At 37.1% G+C, this 19,311-nt stretch overlaps 1 protein-coding gene across 1 annotated transcript; it reads left to right on the top strand.

The window, feature by feature from the left end:
* The first annotated feature begins 167 nt into the window (after nucleotides 1-167).
* On the top strand, nucleotides 168-15,396 carry exoc5 (exocyst complex component 5). Its single transcript, XM_049463909.1, has 18 exons — nucleotides 168-379; nucleotides 2,127-2,221; nucleotides 3,775-3,922; nucleotides 4,016-4,210; nucleotides 6,104-6,168; nucleotides 7,725-7,753; nucleotides 7,966-8,075; nucleotides 8,868-8,912; nucleotides 9,021-9,161; nucleotides 9,767-9,846; nucleotides 9,975-10,184; nucleotides 11,201-11,348; nucleotides 11,454-11,562; nucleotides 12,064-12,184; nucleotides 12,283-12,369; nucleotides 12,758-12,866; nucleotides 13,807-14,022; nucleotides 14,375-15,396. Exons 1-18 carry the CDS (start codon nucleotides 353-355, stop codon nucleotides 14,561-14,563), a joined length of 2,124 nt encoding a protein of 707 aa, XP_049319866.1. The 5' UTR covers nucleotides 168-352; the 3' UTR covers nucleotides 14,564-15,396.
* The last annotated feature ends 3,915 nt before the right edge of the window (nucleotides 15,397-19,311 follow it).

A 19,311-nucleotide genomic window follows, 5' to 3' on the forward strand; every position in this document is an offset into this window, starting at 1 on the left:
AGATAATAAAAACGGCTTATAATCACTCCTATTAACCATAACTGTATCCTGATATATTGATTCAGGTTTTTCAAATATCCTACCGAGAGTATTTTATATAAATATGGTGTTTTTTCTGGCGTTTTTTTACGTTTAAATATAAGTTAGGGTAGCACGGTTTTACAGGGTAGCACAACTCGACAGAACACCTACCCGGTTATGGCAGCTGTATGGAGAAGGAAGCAGAGGGCCTTGGTTTAGGGTAAACAGGCAGCGGCGGATCCGATTAAAATCGCTGCAGATATTGAAGGTGTTGGTGGGCTGAGCGGACTTCACTCTGCCCGCTGTAAACGGCTCTTTCTCACTGTATATAATGGCCACCACCGCTCAGCTATTCGAGGTAAGCTGCGGTTTCTAGGTTAGCTAGTGGAGTTAGCGTAGCAACCTGGCTAACTAACCTAACTAGCACGCTCTGCTCAGCAACACAGCTTCAACTAGGTAACCTAACTATCTGTTTAACGTTAGACAGTCTATAATTGTTTAGAGGGATAGCTAAAGCATACATATAAAAATGTAAGTGCTTGTAATACAATGTCACCGAAATTAAGTTACACTGTGTATGTTCCACGAAACATAAGCAGTTAGACAGTTAGCCAGTTAGCTTAGCTGCCTGGTATTGCTGGGGTGAATGGTGCTGCCCTGGTTTGTGAAGTACGTTAACTAGCACTATGACATTGTTTTGTTTTGTGATAATCTGTCATTTCTGATTAGTTTTAGCTCTAGTTTTAGCAATATGTGTGTATGTGGTTTATTTGGAGAGATAAGAAACATAGCTAGGCTAAGCTAGCTGGATAGCAGTGTATATTAGGTTTTGCGTAAGTTAAATTGTTTTGCTGTAGCATTATGTGTGATGTGTGTGTGAATTGGTGTATTGGTGCATTTCTCCATCCGGCCCTGCTGTATGCTGTTGCACAACGTTGCCTCAACGTTGTCCAAAAAGCTGCAGTGTTTAGGTTTTATTAACAACTTTGTCACAACCTCATCATTAGGTAACTTAGCATTCATCACTAATTTTAGCCAGGTTATCTACTATTGCATCAAATTAGTAAATTAACTGTTCTGAATGTATTTCTGTCTTGCTTTTTAAATATTGAGCATAATAATAAATCTAGTTACCACTTAAAACTAATTATTTGAGAGTAAACATTTTTTACCATCACAGCAGACATATCAACAAAGCACACTTTATTTTTTGATCCAGTATTATCACTTATTAAAATAATTGCTTATCTTCTGCTATTTTTTAGTAAATAATTTTAGTTACAGATTATACTGAGCATCTCTATAGATAATAAACAATGGAACATGACTGGAATTTTTGAAAGTTGTCAGGGATGTCTTATGACTGGGTGGCAGTGTTACCTAATGATTGTGACAACATTGTCCAATAGCTAAAATGTTTAGGTAAGCTTTAATAAAAGCATTGTCAAAATCATATCATTTGGTAACACTGCCCTAATAACAGACATAATTCTGACAACTTTACAAAATTCAATTCATGTCCCATCTGTAGGAATTCATAGTATAACCTGCAACTGAATTTATTTATAATAATATCAATATTGTAAATAATATATCAAAACAATTTTTGCTTTGTTAGTATGTCTTCTGGGATGCTAGCTAAAAGTTTAGTGTCTAATAAGTTGTTTTACATTGTAGTTTTATGATTGTGTTTGCTTTACAAAAACAAGACAGAAATACATTTGTTCCAGTTAATTTACTATTTTAATGCAATTTACTGCAAAATGAATGAAAACCTGTGATAAACCATCACTATTCAGGCATCGACCAAATGTGTAATTTTTTTCAATTTCAGACAGAAACCCTAATTAGATGCCTCCATAAATATCTGATGATCAAACACATAATGCACATTTAGAACATTTAGAAGTGTATTTTATTATTGTGACAATGTTGTGGGCATCAGAATATAGTTTTCTCAATGTTGTCATAATGTATTGTAAATGTTTTTACTAGGAATTGATGATTTCATTAAGGTCATGCTTGATGCTTGTTTCATGTCATAATTTAAGGTTGAGTAGTTGAATAAAGCCAAAGCTTGTATTTGTTTGTTGTTTTTTTTATAGGAACCGTTTGATGCAGACGAGTACATTGAGCGGCTGGCGTGGAGAACTCCAGGAGGGGGATCTAAAGGAGGAGCAGAGGGGTTTGACCCAAAAAAGTAATAACTAATTGTGAAAGTCTTGTGTAATTTTGTTTCACTTCTTGACATAATCTGAATTTGGCAGGTGTATAACTGTTGTTAAGTGGTCCAAAATAAATCCTCCAAACTGACATATGATGAAATTTGCATTGGTTTTAACTGAAGTTTTTTCTTCTCCTGAAAAGTTGCCATTTTTTGAAGATTCATTTTGTAAATTTGCGTGACAGCAACAATATGTTTGGGGGAGCATGTTTTGTGCTAATGTTGGACTTTAGCTTAGTATGCTAAGTGAAGTATAGTGATTTAAGGTGTTATTTTACCTTTTGATTGTCGTATGTGATTCTGGCTCAATTTCACCTTTTTACTTTGTAATCACAATTAGTACAATGAATTGTGCACTTGTAGCACAATACTACAGTCATTCATTTCAAGTATTTTTTTAATAGCAATATGCATGGACACTGCGCAACAGTTTGCTACTACAGTGATGTAGACCAGTGTGTTAGAGCTGTTGAACTGGCAATGCAGAAACATCAGCCCAAATTTTACACTAACATCTCACATATCCAACCGTGGAGAGCCTGATATGAGCTGCTGAACCACTGACTCACAAATGATGGAAGAGAACGAATTTCAACGAAAGAGCGCAAGAGAGGGAAAAGGCCCTAAGCTGCACCCAGCGTTGGAGGAATTATTGTGATATGAGATTATACACTCATCACTTTGGAATGGTTTTTCTACCACCCAGAGAATCTAAACATGCTGACGTGGAGCTTTTTACTACCGCTGTCCTGCAAGTGCTTAGAAATGCAGCTGACAAAGCTCTTGGGAGTGCGCAAGGGTGTGTGTACACACGCATACACACATCATATCACATAAAGGCACTTTTAAGAGGAGTTGCAGTTTATGGTAACAGGCAATTAGCTGTTTTGCCAGCACAGTAAATATACTTATTGAAAATGCTATGCCATTTCGAAGTGTGTGGTTCTGACTTTCTCTTTGGAGCTTGTTCTTTCTGAACTGTTGAAAGAGTAGATTTTGATGTCCTTGATACTTGGTAAAGAGAGATAGCATGATAACACTTTTCCAATGCTTTTTTTTCTCCATGTCTGTTGGGCTGAAACACCATGTTTGGAATTAGAAAAAAGTTAGAGTGTTTGCGCACATTGCGCTTTTAAGTCCAGTTAAATTGGGGTCTGGTCCCAGATAACCTCTGACCTAAGTATCAGGTGTACTCATCTTGATCCTGTCCCTGACAGGTCTGTCCAGTAAGCAGAGAGCGCATGCTCCCAGTGTGTAATAAAGAGTTTTTTTTTGTTTGGGGACTAGTTTCTGCAATATCTGTTTTCCAGACAATTTTGATTGCAACAAACAATGAGTTATGCAGGTAATATGGAGCTTAAAAACTGACAAGCATATTTCAATATATTATTATTTTTTAATTTTTAGTGATTTTCAATGCTGTAATTCATATATTTAGGACTTTAATAATGTTTTTTTTATTGTATTTCTCTTAAATACATAAAGTACATTTTAAAGATGCATTCTAATAGTGATCCCTGTTTTCTCAGGTTGCTGGAGGAGTTTGAAAACCACATAGAAGAGCTAAAACAGCTGGATGAAAGGATCCAGAGGAAAGTGGAGAAGCTTGAACAGCAATGCCACCGGGAGGCCAAGGAGTTTGCACACAAGGTCCAGGAGCTACAGAGAAGCAATCAGGTTTGAGAAGATCATTTATCATTTTATTGCCTTTTAATAGAGTGAGAACCTGTGCCAAAATTTGTTTAAATATTATTTTTTTTGTCTTCATAGGTGGCTTTCCAGCACTTCCAGGAGCTGGATGACCACATAAGCTATGTGGCTACAAAGGTATGTCACCTTGGAGACCAGCTGGAGGGCGTGAACACTCCGAGACAGAGAGCTGTGGAGGCCCAGAGGCTCATGACTTACTTTAACGAGTTCCTGGATGGAGAATTGCGCAGTGATGTCTTTAACAACCCTGAGAAGGTCAGTACAAATGTTTCATTACAAATAAACAGCCATGCTGCTAGTTAACTTAGTTATCGCAGTTATACTGCCTGTTCTTGTTCTAATCCATTAGCAGCATTCTTGTTTAACTGCCTGAAGGACTGTTTAGGTAACCAGGTATTGGATGATAACTACAGGTGGTCCTCTTTGAGGATGGAATTGGTTAGAGGACCACTTCTTCTTGCACTAATATTATTTTTTTCTTCTGAGCAAGTAAATGCTTGTTGTCAAATTAAATGGTCTTTTGTTAGGAATTTTCTCAGTTACCTAAAACCTTTGCACAGTTCTGTACTTTATAATTTAATACGTCCTATGTTCTTATTTTCTCCACTGTCAAGTTTCTGGGTTAAACCAGATGTTTCTAACTGTGCTGAAAATTGCTCAAGTGGAGTCTGATTCAGGGCTAAGACATGTACATCAAAATGTCTAGTTTAAATCAGAATTTTGTTTTGTTAAGTGAAGACAACTAGCACTACAATACCCAGTCTATGGTGGTTTTAACTGAGACCATTCAAATTTCAGCTTTTAAGTACATTGATTTGTGCATCTTTTAGGCATGAGTATTATTCAATAAATATAGAAAAAAAACTTGACAAGACTGAGTTCAACAAAGTCTGAGACTGAGGCCGCTCGCTCATGCTTATGAGACTCAAGTATTACACCACTGTAACAAAGTTATTCAAATCTATTCGTTTTTTGTGTTTTTTTTTTTTTTTTTTTGTAAAACTTGTAAGTGCCACAGGCTAGTGCATAGATTTGATCTGTAGGAGAATTCTGACACCTGCCAACTTAATTGGAAATGTCCTTCATAAGTTTATCTCTTAAGTCACTCTGAAGAGTTGTGGTGTGACCAACCATGGGTGGCAAGTATTACATCTGGAATGCTATTAGCATTAGACCACCAACACACTTGGTGAGAGAGACGTGTGGGAATATACCCGGCAGACTTCTTCAATATTTCTCAAACACGGCCCGCCTCCAGTAGAGAAAAGAGGGGACAGGGAGAGGAGCTGCCGGTGAATAGCTAAAGGGGGGGGGTTAAAAAAAAAGATGAGGAGGAAATGGAGAGAAGGAAGGCTGGGCTAATCCCTGTGAAAGGGAGGGCTGGGCCCAGGCAGTGTGGAGACAAGCGCTGGTAAAACCCCCCACTGCAGGGAGATGGCTACATCACTTACATGGGATTTAGCTAATCTTAGCTGGGGGACAGATACTTAGAAAACCTCGGTGAGGAGAGCAGAAAAAGGCTGGATCCACCTCACGGGAGCACAGTAATGATGTTAGCTGAGGCAGGCAGGAATAGCAGATGGGGGAACAGAGGATGTGTGGACAGCAGGGCCTTTTTCCGTCCCCCCATTTTTTTTCCTCCTTCTTGTGTGTAAGGGGGTGAAGAGCGAGGTGGGGAGTTCTTGTCAGGGTTCCTGTTTTTGGCGAGACCTCCCGCCTGCCCATCGGGACAGATTATGGGAGGCGATTTAGCGAGACTGCTACGGGATTAGCCGTAGCCCATTCATAATAGTTATATGAGAGTGAGTGTAAAGAGTTAGCTGGGCGGCGGCAGGCGGAGCAGGGAGTTTTAGTGAACATGCCGCTGCTGCTGCTGCTGCTGTTGCTGCTGATGGGGCGCAGGTGTACTGAAGCTGAGCTCACTCTTATCAGCTCTGTGCTGGACAAGAGGGAGGAGGGGGTGAAGGGAGGGGGACAGAGAGAGATTTACTGTAAGCTGATCCTCAGGTTTAAGGCCAGTGCCTGTGGGCTTTTCTCATGTCCATTTTTCCCCCTTGCCAGCAAGGTGCCCATCTCTTCCTTTCTTGCTCTCACTCTCACTCACACTTGCCATATCTCATATCGTCTAATCTCTTTCATCCCGTGCAGATAAAAGAAGCTGCTGACATCATTCAGAAGTTGCACCTGATTGCTCAGGAGCTGCCTTTTGACAGGTAAGCAATATGCATGGCAGTTGAGGTATGGAAGATTCTGTGCAGGAAAAGGTCAGATGATGGCAAGATGTCAAGCACATAGTCATGATAAGAGCAGCTATAGGGGGGTGACAAAGCAACAGAAACACTTCAGTTAGAGCGTTTAATATTTAAATGCAAATAAATTTAAGTTATATAATGCATTAGCTCCAAGCTAATATATACATATATATATTATATATGTGCAGATTCCTTCCTATCATTAGGTAGCTAGGTAAGGTAGAATGAACGTGAGAATGGAAGGATGGTCTTTACTCATCGTGGATCTGCTTGTTTAATCAGTATTATGTATTATATATTCTGTATAATATATATAATGTATAAAAGGATCCAGATCTCTCATCAGATATGAAAGGTACATGCTAAGTCTATGATCTGATCCCACCTGCTGCCCATTACCCAGTCCTATTTCACCCCCAGGTTGCCAGGTACAGAACACAATAGCAAAAAAACATAGCATGCTATAACCATGAGCTTATTGGTTATAGCATGCTATAAGTGAGCAAGCAAATTCATTCAGCTTACAGAGTATAACTTGTCAATGCTAGATATTGCAAAAGTTCTTGAACTCATCTTGTTTATGTAGGTTCAGTGTTCACAATTTGGCAACCCAAGTAACCTTTGAGCCTAGGAAAGGGAAGACATGGCAGACAACTCTCTCCAGTGTTTTAAATTGGACTACTTTTACAATTGGCTACTTTTATATACTTGTTGTCTTTTAGTGCATATTGTTCCTTTAAAATTAGTACTTTTATTAACACCCATATTTTAAATGTATTGTTTGATATCTGTGTATTGTTTGTGTATTTGTATTGAATCTTTTAGAAAACTGTATTCACCATGCTGGACCTATAGAACACGCACACAGTGATAAAATGGGCGCACATGCCCAGGGCAGTGGGTAGCCATCATTGCAGACCTGCTAGCAATGAGGGTTGCTCATTGGGAGACCAGTGAATAGTGGCTTGTTGAACCCACAAACCCAATCAATATTGTAAGGCTTGTGTTGAGCAATCATACTGTGTGATTAGTGGTGGACAATATGGCCAAAATACTTTATATTACAATAGTTTCCTATTTTTGGTTGATCCAGTATTATTCTGATATAAATATAAACTATATAAAGCCATTCAGAAAGTGCTAAAAACTAGGCCTCCCATAATAACTACATTATCGACCTATGGTATAATATTGCCATATTGGACATGACCTCAAAAAAAAAAAATTCTTACCTCAGTGCTTACCCCATTTATTTACATTATCTTTAAAAGAGTATTATAATTGGTAGCAAAAAAAGACTCTGAAAATAAAAATGTTTTTAATACTCATATCACTTTTATTATAACATGTTTTATCACACTGTATATTGATATTGAATTATTGTCCCTAAATGTGATCCACTTTATTTTTACAGTCATTAATTATTAAATTTGCCAATTTTGAAATCGATTTGGTAAAATAACACATTTCCTTGTATTACTCTCACATGTGCTTTCTTCTTTTCTGTCCTCATCCAGATTTGCTGATGTCAAAGCCAAGATAGCAAGTGAGTAGGAGTTACTTTTCTTTAATACACTAAAAAACATTACCTTTGGGAAAAAAAAGGATAATTGTAGTTGTGATTTACAGCAATTGACTGGATTAGTGTTTTATGAATTAGACCTAATATTTAAAATAATATTTAAAATATTAATATGAGCCCATTATATGCTATTTGTTGATACTCATGCACAATGGGGTGTATGTGGTGTTTCTAAGGTAAATACCATGACCTGGAAAGACAGTTGATCCAGGAATTCACAGCAGCTCAGCGCAGGGGAGAGATTGGACGCATGAGGGAAGTGGCTGCAGTTCTGTTGCATTTTAAGGTGAGGAAAAGGCCTTCTCTGTTTTAATGCTCTTGTTAATATATCTGTGTTCCATTCAAACCTCTGTGTACCTGGAACCACAACAAAAGACTACACGAAAATGCACACATGTTTGTACCATTTGCTTCACTCTGGGCAGTGATCTGTGGGACCATTAATGAAGGACTGTAGGATGACTGATGTGCTTCTGTCTCTGATTTTACATATTACAAGGTGAAGCAGCTAGGTAGGCATGTCCAATAGAGTGAACAGTGAATGGGCACAGTGTTTAAAAACTCCAGCAGCACTGCTGTCTTATCTACTTGTACCAGCACAATGCACACTAACACATCATCATGTCATGATATCTGATCTGTGGTGGTCCTGTGGTCCAGGGGGTAAGGAGATTAATAAAGTAAGCAAAGAAACAGAATCATTATAGTCTGTATTCAGCTTCCCTGTACTCTAATATCCCTAAATAAAATCCAGTGTGAACAATTGACTTTAGGACTCACCTGATTATTAAATAGAGTCCACCTTTGTTTATTTTTTTCACAGTATAACTACTACTTTTCTGTGAAGGCCCCAGACATTTGTTAGAGAACATAAGTGAACAAACGACACAATAAAAAAAACAAGAAACACACCAGACAGGTCACAGATAAAGTTGTGGAGAAATGTAAAGCAGGGATAGATTATAAAAAATCTCCCAAGCTATGAACATCTCAAGGGACCGAAGTTACATGACTAGAACTTTTATCTTTGTACAGTATTGGTATTATTGTCTCACATTCTCTCTGCTTTTTTCCTCAGGGATATGCCCATTGTATAGATGTTTACATCAAGCAGTGCCAAGAAGTGAGCCTTTTTTTTACTAAATAAAAATTCTAATACAAAAAATCAGTGCTATTGTATTTACCAAGGCTAGGAAAACTTTCTGTTCACCCTCTGTTTCTTGCTTTTTAGGGAGCATACATGCAGAAAGATGTGTTTGAGGACACAGCCCTTCTCTGCCAGCAAGTCAATAAACAGGTGGGAGAGGTCTTCAGCAGTCCAGAAACAGTGATGGCGAAGCTTATCCAGAACATCTTTGAAAACAAACTACAGGTTTGTCTTTTACTTATACACATGCTGATTAGTAGTGTGAAGAGGTCTCGCGAGATTATTTCTCGTCAAGCTTGAATCTGTCTTGCAGGGAAAAATGGAACCAGTTTAGTATGGACTTTTTAAGAGGGATCTGGCAACACAGTAGCAATGGCGGAAATTGCGGTGGCTGTGCAGTCAGCAGAAGAGGAAAATTTGGGCATTCACAGAAGATGCTTCTGTCTCTTTTTGCACCATGACTGGTTATGGTTATAGTTAAGTTAGAGACTCAAGAGAAAAAAAAACTGAGAACATAGGCTTAATATCACTGGTTGGTGTTTGCACTATATAGGACCTAGAAAAGTTTTTTTTATTTATCTTTTTTATTTATGTTGTTTTTTTTTATGTATGGACTCAATTTGTGAGCGAACCCATTCTGTTGAGTTTTTGTTATATGATTGTGATTTTCATTTTTGAAGTTTTCTTTTAAATATTTTAAAATCCTGTCTCGTCTTGTCTCGTGAGATGAGTGTCTCGTCACATCTTTAATGCTGATGTAAACAACGTGCATACTAAGCTTTTATTTGTTTATGTGGGTGCTGGAAGTTGACTAGGCTGTATGGTTTCAGGCTCATGTGAAGGAAAAACTTGATACTCGTCCCACTGAGTTGGAGCAATACCTCACAAACCTGTATGACCTCTACACCAGGTATTCTGTCTCCAATCTGCTTCTTTCTTTATTGAAGTGTACATCTTTCTATTTTTAGTCTTTCTTGGTGAGATTTGTGATTTTTTTTTTTTTTATTTGTTTTGTTTACCTCCCCCTTCTGTTTTTAGGACAACGGCTTTGGCTGCTAAGCTAACAGAGTTTAACCTGGGATCGGACAAACACACTTTCCTGTCCAAGCTGATCAAAAGCATCTTCTCCACTTACCTGGACAGCTACATAGACATGGAGCAGCAGTATCTACAGACCCGCAGTGCCTCAATTCTGCAGAGATACTACGACTCAAAGAACCACCAAAAACGGCCTCTAGGAACTGGGAGGTAAGAAGCTCTCGTGAATGTTGGTGTGTATCTGAAAGGGTAGTGGAAACGTAAGATATCTTTACTCAAGAGTGCCCTGTATCACAGCACAGTGTAGTGTTGGTTATTTTTGTGTCTTGATATTGCCTCTGCACAGTGGTGTGCAAACGTTTGGGCACCCCTGGTCAAACTTTGTTACTGTGAATAGTAAAGAGAGTAGAACTGACCTCTAAAAGCAAGATTAAAGTTAAAGAGTAAACAATCTTTTTAACATGCTTTACAGTATTGTTCAGTTTTGGAGTGGACAAAAGGAGGAGTACTCAATTGCTTAGACAATTTTTTTAATTAGCTTATTAAGGCTATGGCTTATTAAGGTATCATTCAAAAAGGTAAGGTTATGTAAGTTTCAAGAGCTGCCTAACATAATATAATCTCCACTTTTAATTTAGTTAAATCAGACATTATTTATTGTAATCTAAACTGATCAACATAGAGGCATAACCTTAGAACAAATAAGACAAGTGTAAGACTTATATATATATAGATATTAGTAATTTGTATATACATATTACTTTAACTTGTTCTAAGGTTATGCCTCTATGTTGATCAGTATATATATTATATATATATATATATATATATATATATATATATATATATATATATATATATATATATATATATATATATAATATATATATTAGAATACCAATTTTTCATAGTTTGTATCTTTTGGGAAATGTTAAGAAAAATCTGATTTTTTTTTTTTTTTTTTTTTTTTTTGAAGGATTGAAATAGCATCCAAGAAAATTGCTTTTATGTATTTTCTTAGCAGGAAAACACATTACAGAAACAAACAGATAGATAATAAATAACTTCTTTCTTTAGATAATTTTGCATATCTTGCCCCAGGTCAGTTTTTACCCACTTAACTATTCACAGTAACCATTCTTGCGTGCCTAGAAGTGCCTAAGAAGAAACATACAGTACATAAACATTTACTCACCCTGCTCCCTCACTTTCTCACTAACACACAGTATCCAGGAGCTGAAGGAGAGAATCAGACAGCGCACAAATCTGCCTTTGGGCCCCAGTATCGACACACATGGAGAAACCTTCCTCTCACAAGAGGTTGTGGTCAACCTGTTGCAGGAGACCCGTCATGCCTTCCAGAGATGCAACAAGGCAAAGATTCTCATTCCTGTTGTTTATTTAGCTGTAAACTATTAAAATATAATCTGCTGGAGGGTGGAAGTGAATCATTATTATTATTAATTTTTTTTAATACAGTTGTCTGACCCAGCGGATCTCCCCAAGAACGCATACTCCATTTTCCTGCTGCTGGTAGAGCACCTTTGTGTGGATCATATAGACTATGCCTTAGAGATTGGCCTTTCAGGTAAGATAATCAAAATATGCATATGTATAGCATTAGCTCGTGAAGTATTATTAGACCTGTAGAACCATCACAAACTGTTTAAAAAAAATATATATATATATATATATATATATATATATTATTAGTGCTTGAACTGATTGTGCTAAATGATATAATTGTTAATTTAGTTTAAGGATGCACTGAAATGTAACATATTTTGGTGAAACCAAACAACCTTATATATATGACCTTATACCTTACAGTATATGAGCATAGTAATGCAGTTACACAGTTTACAAGAGCAAATGTATTTTTATTATTAAGCATTTTCAGACATTGGGGTTAAAATGTTTAAACATCAGAAATAAATAAAACATAAATAAAAACAAAGTTGACCTAGTAGATCATTCATGCCAATTGGCAGAAACAAAATGGGCAATATTGAAGTCACCAAAAATTGCGGTTATGTCCATATTTTGCAAAATAATTCAATAACATAAAGATCCTCTATTCTCTCCATAGCTATTCCTTCTGCAGATGCCAAAAATGCCAACCTCTACTTCTTGGATGTGGTTCAGCAGGCCAACACTATCTTTCACCTCTTTGATAAGCAGTTCAATGATCACCTCATGCCACTTATTAGGTAAGTATGAGTGATAATGGGCATCCATCTTTTTGTGGAAAGCATTTTATGCTCATTTATTGCCTCCTCTGACATTCTGTGAACGGTGACTCCTGCAGTTCATCTCCTAAGCTGACAGAGTGCCTGCAGAAAAAGAAGGAAGTGATTGAGCAGATGGAAGTGAAGCTGGACACTGGAATTGACCGGTTTGTTCGTCCATTATTAAACACAAATGTCTATTGCCTGGACAGGATGTTGTGTTCTAGTGCTTAAAACACCGATCAGAAAACATGCAATTTTCTTTCTGATATAGTTCACTGTTCTCAGGTGTGTGCTGCACTATACAAGTATATTGTGTTAATGTTTGTAAATATGTTCGGTAGTTTAAGCATTATCTCAGAATTTGCAAAACAGAAAATGTTAAACACTGTTTAAATCGCATGGAAACAAACTATTTAATGTTGCCAGCACAGTGTGTAGTGTTTTATGGGTTTAACAGTATGTGGATTTAAACGAAAGTGAGTACTTAATGTATTCTTCCATTCAGCCAATGCTAACTTTTAATCAGTCTTGATTTTGTTCTTGTTCTTTTAGGACAATAAACTGCATGATTGGCCAGATGAAGCAGATTCTGACCACTGAACAGAAGAAAACTGACTTCAGGCCAGAAGATGAGAACAATGTCATGATACAGTACACTACAGTAAGAGACTGAATTTCTGACGCAAACATAGATATATTTGCACTAAATGTAGGATCAATTTTGAGGGGTGTTTACTTGTGTGAGTAGTGAATCAAAGCAAATTTATTTATATTGTGCTTTTTACAACTGATGTCACAAAGAACCTAAAAGGTAGCAGGAAAGAGAATCAGAGTGAGGAGTTACTGTTCCTGCCTGAACTTTAGTGAGTTTGGAAATCATTAAGTGGACTCTAGGATTGTTTTACTTTGCTTTACTAAGTGCTCTTCTTTACTCAATAGGCCGCTCTAAATATTTCCGCTCTAAATTCTGTAGTGATCATTTTAACCTTTTCAGACCTGAATTATGTGCCAGTTTAAAAAAAAAATAATAATAAAAACAATAAGGCTGTGTGTTGTCTGCAATGCACACAAAGAAGACTCAGATATTATAATACAAAAAACTATATTAACATTAAATCCAATCAACTAAAGTACGGTAAGTAACTGTTTTTTATTATGTATATTGGTTTGGAAGCCTGTGCTTAACATTTTTCTATTTAATATTGACTTTTTTTTGTTTACAAGCCATCCCTAAACACTACAATAAACATGAAAAAAGTGTTCTAAATTACATACAATTTGTAAAAAATATAATTTGCTTCTTTGGCTTTAGTGCTGAGTTTTTTCCAGTGCAGTGGGCAGGCTAAGCTATTGTTTAATTGGCTTTTAACTACTTCTTTTGGCTTGTTTAGTCCATTTTGATTAAAAACAGCTCTCAATTAGTGTTATGTAACAAAACATTTGAAAAAAAAGAAGAAAATACATGATGTCCATTTGTAATGGATACAGATTTTGAAAGGGTTAAGTTGAGTATAAGTTTGATCATTATAGCAAATGTAGACCAAAAGTTTACAGTGTTGATCCTGTTTGTCTAATTAAGCGTTTTGTATTCTGTTTTTCAGGCCAGCTCTAAGGTGTGTGCGTATGTGAGTAAGCAGGTGGAGCGTGTGCGGAGGTCTATGGATGGGAAGAATGTGGACACAGTCCTGACTGAGCTAGGCGTGCGCTTCCACAGGCTCGTCCATGAGCACCTGCAGCAGTTCAGCTACAACTACATGGGGGGCATGCTGGCCATCTGCGACGTGGCCGAGTACCGCCGCTGCGCCAAAGACTTTCGGGTAAGGAGGGGTCAAGGGCCAAAGGTTTTAGGGGTGTTAATGAGGGCTGCAACTATTGAATATGATCATTTTCATATATAATATTCTCTTGAATACTTTTGTATATTTTATGACTCTCTGCAGTTGAAAAGAAGCCATTTTTGTCTTAATTTTGAATTAATAAAATGAGTTTAAATGGTAAATTTTCTTAAATTGATATACATATTTATTACAGCCTTTGATGTATTTATTAAGCAATCAGGTGATTTTTGCTATAATTTGTATTCTTTAAAGAATTAATTCCAAACAACATAAAAACTTGTATCTGTGTATCATAATATCTGTGTCTGTTTTTTATTTATTTTTTGCTCAGGTTCCTCTGGTCCTCCATCTCTTAGATACACTCCACGCTCTGTGTAACCTCCTAGTTGTAGCTCCTGATAACCTGAAGCAGGTGTGCTCTGGAGAGCAGCTGACCAACCTGGACAGGAACCTCCTCCACGCCTTTGTGCAGCTGAGAGCGGACTATCGCTCAGCCAGACTGGGCCGTCATTTTAGCTAATGATGGGGCAAAACTGCCTGTGTGCTGCACAGTCGTCCAATCAATCAGAACAGCCTTTTTGGTAGACAACATCTCTACTGCGAAACTGAGTGGCTCTTGGGATTTTATTTTTATTCCTAAAATGAAAAACCTCTCCATGGATATGCGACTGTGTGGCCCCACCTTTACTGAACACTGAATATTTTTGAATATGCCCCACTCCAGTTTTATTTCTGTATTTGCTTTTGGCCTTTCCACGCTCATCTTTTAACTACTGCCTATATGAATGTGTGGCATTTCATTTGAAATGTTTTCTTCACATCACAGCGTCCTTGCATTACAATTTTAAGGCCTATTTTAATACAGGTGATAATGAGCTGTAAAAAGAAAGCAATGTAAAGAGGGCTGTTTGTTAATTTTTCTCTTGATTTTGATGTGGAGTGTGGGAAATGTTTGATAAGTACATGATTACAATGGACCAGATTTGAAATTCTGCAGAAATCTAAGGGAAAGGAGAAGAGACTCACTTTTTTGCTTTTGTGTTTATTTTACCAAATATATATGTATAAATGTGGCTCTGCTGGCACTAGAGACACTTCGGCAAGCTGCTGTAAAGAAACATGAGCTAACTCACTAATGAGCAACAGCTAATACCATATTTTTCCCTTTCTCACAGAGGAATTAATAGAATTCTGATATGAATTCTGTGCTTGGTGCACAAAATACACATACAATATGCATTAAATTAAATTCAATGTAATCAAAACCAAGCAACAAGAATCTAACTGCAACACACTACACTGAACATGTCACTGATAATTAAGGAAATAAATGGACTGAATTGTTAAACAAAATGTTGTAATTCTGATATTCGCTAACAGAGTTGGTAGTGAACAGTGTCCTGTACTGTATCTGTAGGTCTGTCGTCTTTGCTTACGAAGAATGACACAATCAACGTCTTATGATGAGTGTGACTAGCAGTATGGGCTTGGCAGTATGGTTATTGTTTGTCATCAGAAGCACCTCCTGCATATTTTATTACAAAAAGAGCAGAATTGGTCCACATAATCAATTTTAATCAATTTCATGTTTTTAAAAGTGTCTGTACTAAAAAGTCTGGTATTATTAGTGAAAGCTTATGTTACAAAGGTTTGTAGATCATCACTCTGCAGCCCACACTTTAAACCAGGGTTCAGCTACCTGCTCCCAGAAAGCTACCTTCTAGCAGACTTCAGCTGTGTTTCAAAGCCTAGGCTGTATTTCTCAGCTGTTATGTCATAGAAAGATGGTAAAAAGAATTAATTGTTTTAATACTGATGAATTGTAAGATAAATCATATTTTAATTGTTATTGTGATATGAGTTTTTAGGATAAACACATCAATAGAAAAAAGAGCTGCAATAACATAATCGATAAGGAGGCTGGAGTCTGAGTCAGTGAACACACAATAAACTACTTCTTAGCCAGGAAAATATTAGTGTAGACAAGCAAAGTGACAAAAATCCCTGAGAAAAAAAAACTAATTTAGGATTCTTATTTATAATATTTCACATAGAGACCGTTGTCGGATGTTCTTTATCACACACAATATTTTTGTTGATTTTGTGCACCCCTGCTTCATATACAGACTTTAAATTCGGACAGTGTTTGGAATGACACGAAAGACTAAACTAATATATCCGCTTTTACAATTATTTCTACATTATTTCTGAGAAGAAATGAAAATGTACAAATCACATGATATTTGCTTGTGACACCACCACAAAAGTTAGACTATTCCATATCTGTGACTAACAGGCTTTGCTCTACCAAAAACCCGTCCTATACCTCGAATGCAGCCTAGGTGACTGCCTCTAGGATTTTTTGATCAGTTAAATGGCATGTGTTTCTAAGATTTGGGATGAAGGTGTAACCTGCAGGACAGTAGCTCTCCAGGAGCTGCTCTAAACTGTATGTTGTTAAGATGAACAATATTTAGTTTTCTGAACTGCAAACTAGTAATTATACAGACCACTTAAAAATGACAAGTTTCTTATATTTTTTCCAAATTTAAAACCTCTGGAATATAATCAAGAGGAAGATGGATGATTTACAAGCCATAAAACCAAGCTGAAATGCTTGAATGTTTACACCAGGACTATCATAAAGTTATCCAAAATCAGTGTGTAAGACTGATGGAGAGAACATGCCATGATGCATGAAAACTGTGATAAAAAACAGGGTTGTTCCACCAAATATTGATTTCTGAACATAAAGGCAAAAATAAATAAATAAATAAATGCAAAGCAGTTAAAAAAGCATCAAAATAATACACTGAAATGTAATCCTTTAATTGCTCTGCGTCTGACCATGCCGATAGGTCTTGTACACAGCCTTGATCAACAGTGATGTCTGATGCAGTGTCACATGACTGAACTTTAACTTAAGGATCTGTGCAGGTGGCAGGGGCCAGTGACCCGTGTCTGACCCAGGTGTTAAACCTTACAGAGGATTATGTGGGGATTCTCATGAACTATATATTTAGTGCTTGACCTCAAGCATTTATTAATGACTGACACTGATACGATGTTTAGCTGATACTGAAGCTGCTTGTTTAATCAGAAAATAACACATTTGTCAAATTTGTTTTCACAGTTGGCAACACACAGACCTAGTTAAATTTGAAGTTAAGTTACAAAAGTAGGAGTATTAACCAACAGTTACAACTTTTATTTTAATAACACTGTTTTTCAGTTGGGGTGAAGCTATTATGCTTCTTGGCTATTTTTATAATGTTAATGCTAATGTCTACAAATTTAATCTGTGGAGCTTTTACTACTCAGATTTACAGTGCAGATGTCTAGTAAAATGTAATTAAAGATACCTGCAACTGGAGTTTATGAGAGTGAAAATGTAATTATAAGAGATATAGTGAAGTTCTACACAACAAAAAACTAAATATTATCAAGTGAATTTATCTCATTATAATTTAATAAAATCATCTATTTTTTGCATTGTACAGGTAAGAATATTTTGCTTATTTTAGGAACAACCTTAATCAGTCTCAATTAGAATTTTCAGTAATTTAAGTAATTTGAACACAAAATAAGCACAAAACGTAATCAGTCAAGTTGTTCTGATTCTTCTGTCCACATTATTTCAGTAAATATTACTAAGAAACAATTGCTTACCCCATTGGCAGATTTGTTTCCCTTAATGTAAGCATATGTGTCTAAATTTTATATATATTTTGTCTAGTTTTTGCCAATGTTTTTTTTTTTCTGCAGTGTAATTACATTGGTAGACCTTCATTTAAGAGCTTCTGAATTATTTGAGTATTTAGCAGTAAAAAGAGTTTGTCATTTATCACTGTCATTTTATTTATTATTTTATTTGTTTATTAAGGTTTTTTTTTTTTTTTTTTTTTACAAATTTGTAATATTTCATATGGGAGCTTCTCCTATCAGAAGGTCCCCACAGAAGCAGATTCATCTTACGGGCTAATACAAGTACTTTAATCGCCGAAACTAAAAATAAACTATATTCCTGATAGAAGACAGTTTATAACAAGTAGAGTGACAGAATGGGCCAGACTCTGTTAGCTGGTTAGTTAGTTTTATCACCGAGCAGCGGCGAGAAGTCGGTGAGAGAGAGGGCCGGGTGTGGTGAAAGGTTGCGGGATGGCTGAGAGAGAGAAGGCCGGAGGGAGAGAAAGGCCTGGAGGCTTAGTTAGCTGAGCTAAAACTCCGCTTCCCGCCAAACCGCTCTGCCGCTGCTGCCGCTGTGCTGGAGGTAGGTACACAATGAGCAAAGTTAAACAGCGCAATTAATTAGGCTAATATTAATATGATCAATGCCGCGGAAATTCAATTCTCCAAGCCCTAATCACAACCGGATAGCTTGTAAAAATTATTTTGTTAGGCCCCGGTGCAAACAGCCAGGCCTTCTCCAAACATTTGAGCACTATTTGTTTTCCGTGGCGATTAGCGTTTACCGTCAGCGCGCGGGCGGAGCGCCGATAACAGAGAGAGAGAGAGAGCGCGCGCATCCCTCGGGCCCGGCTAACACACACACGCGGGCGCGAGCGCGGTCGGTCAGGCTGCTGTTTCGGGGGGGTGTCGCTGTGTTTGAGCAGGTGGCGCGGATTAGAAACACTGTCAACAAGCCTCCTCAGCTCTGCTCATTAGCCTTCATGATTTCAGCGTTTCCTCTCCCACACAGCCGTATCTGCTCTTTCTGTAAAGATAGCATTTGTTTTGGGCTGGTGTTCACTTTCCAATCCCCCTGTGGAGAGCTGCTATTTCTACCGTTCACTCCTCATCAGCTGCGGCGGGGCTTAGGGGCCGGTGATATGCCAACAATAAATAAATTAATTCATTCAAAAAATTATAATACACTTTATGATGATTTAAACCCACTACTGAACCTGCTGTGCTCCACGGAATTCAGTTAAAGGACCCTAATTTCTCTCTCCACAGTGAAAGAATGCAGGTGAGCAGTGGTGTTATTAACAGGAGTGGTAGTTCATCTCTGTGGTGTAGGCTGCAAATCTTTATCTGAACTCTTGGTCAGTATCAGTATAATATAAGCAGCATAATTGTTTAAATTTCATACAAACACTGCGTAACAAGACATTCTTCAAGATTTACTCTAATTGGGCACATTCTTAGATACAGAGAAACCTACACTTCTCTTTTTCTTCATTTAAAATATCTTTTTGGATATCTTATACAGTTTGCTTTTATGCAGCTTGATAGGTTAGGTTAAGTCGAATAATGAGTTTAAGTGGT

The sequence above is a fragment of the Astyanax mexicanus genome, chromosome 14 (genome assembly GCF_023375975.1).
Source record: "Astyanax mexicanus isolate ESR-SI-001 chromosome 14, AstMex3_surface, whole genome shotgun sequence".
Taxonomy (NCBI): Eukaryota; Metazoa; Chordata; class Actinopteri; order Characiformes; family Acestrorhamphidae; genus Astyanax; species Astyanax mexicanus.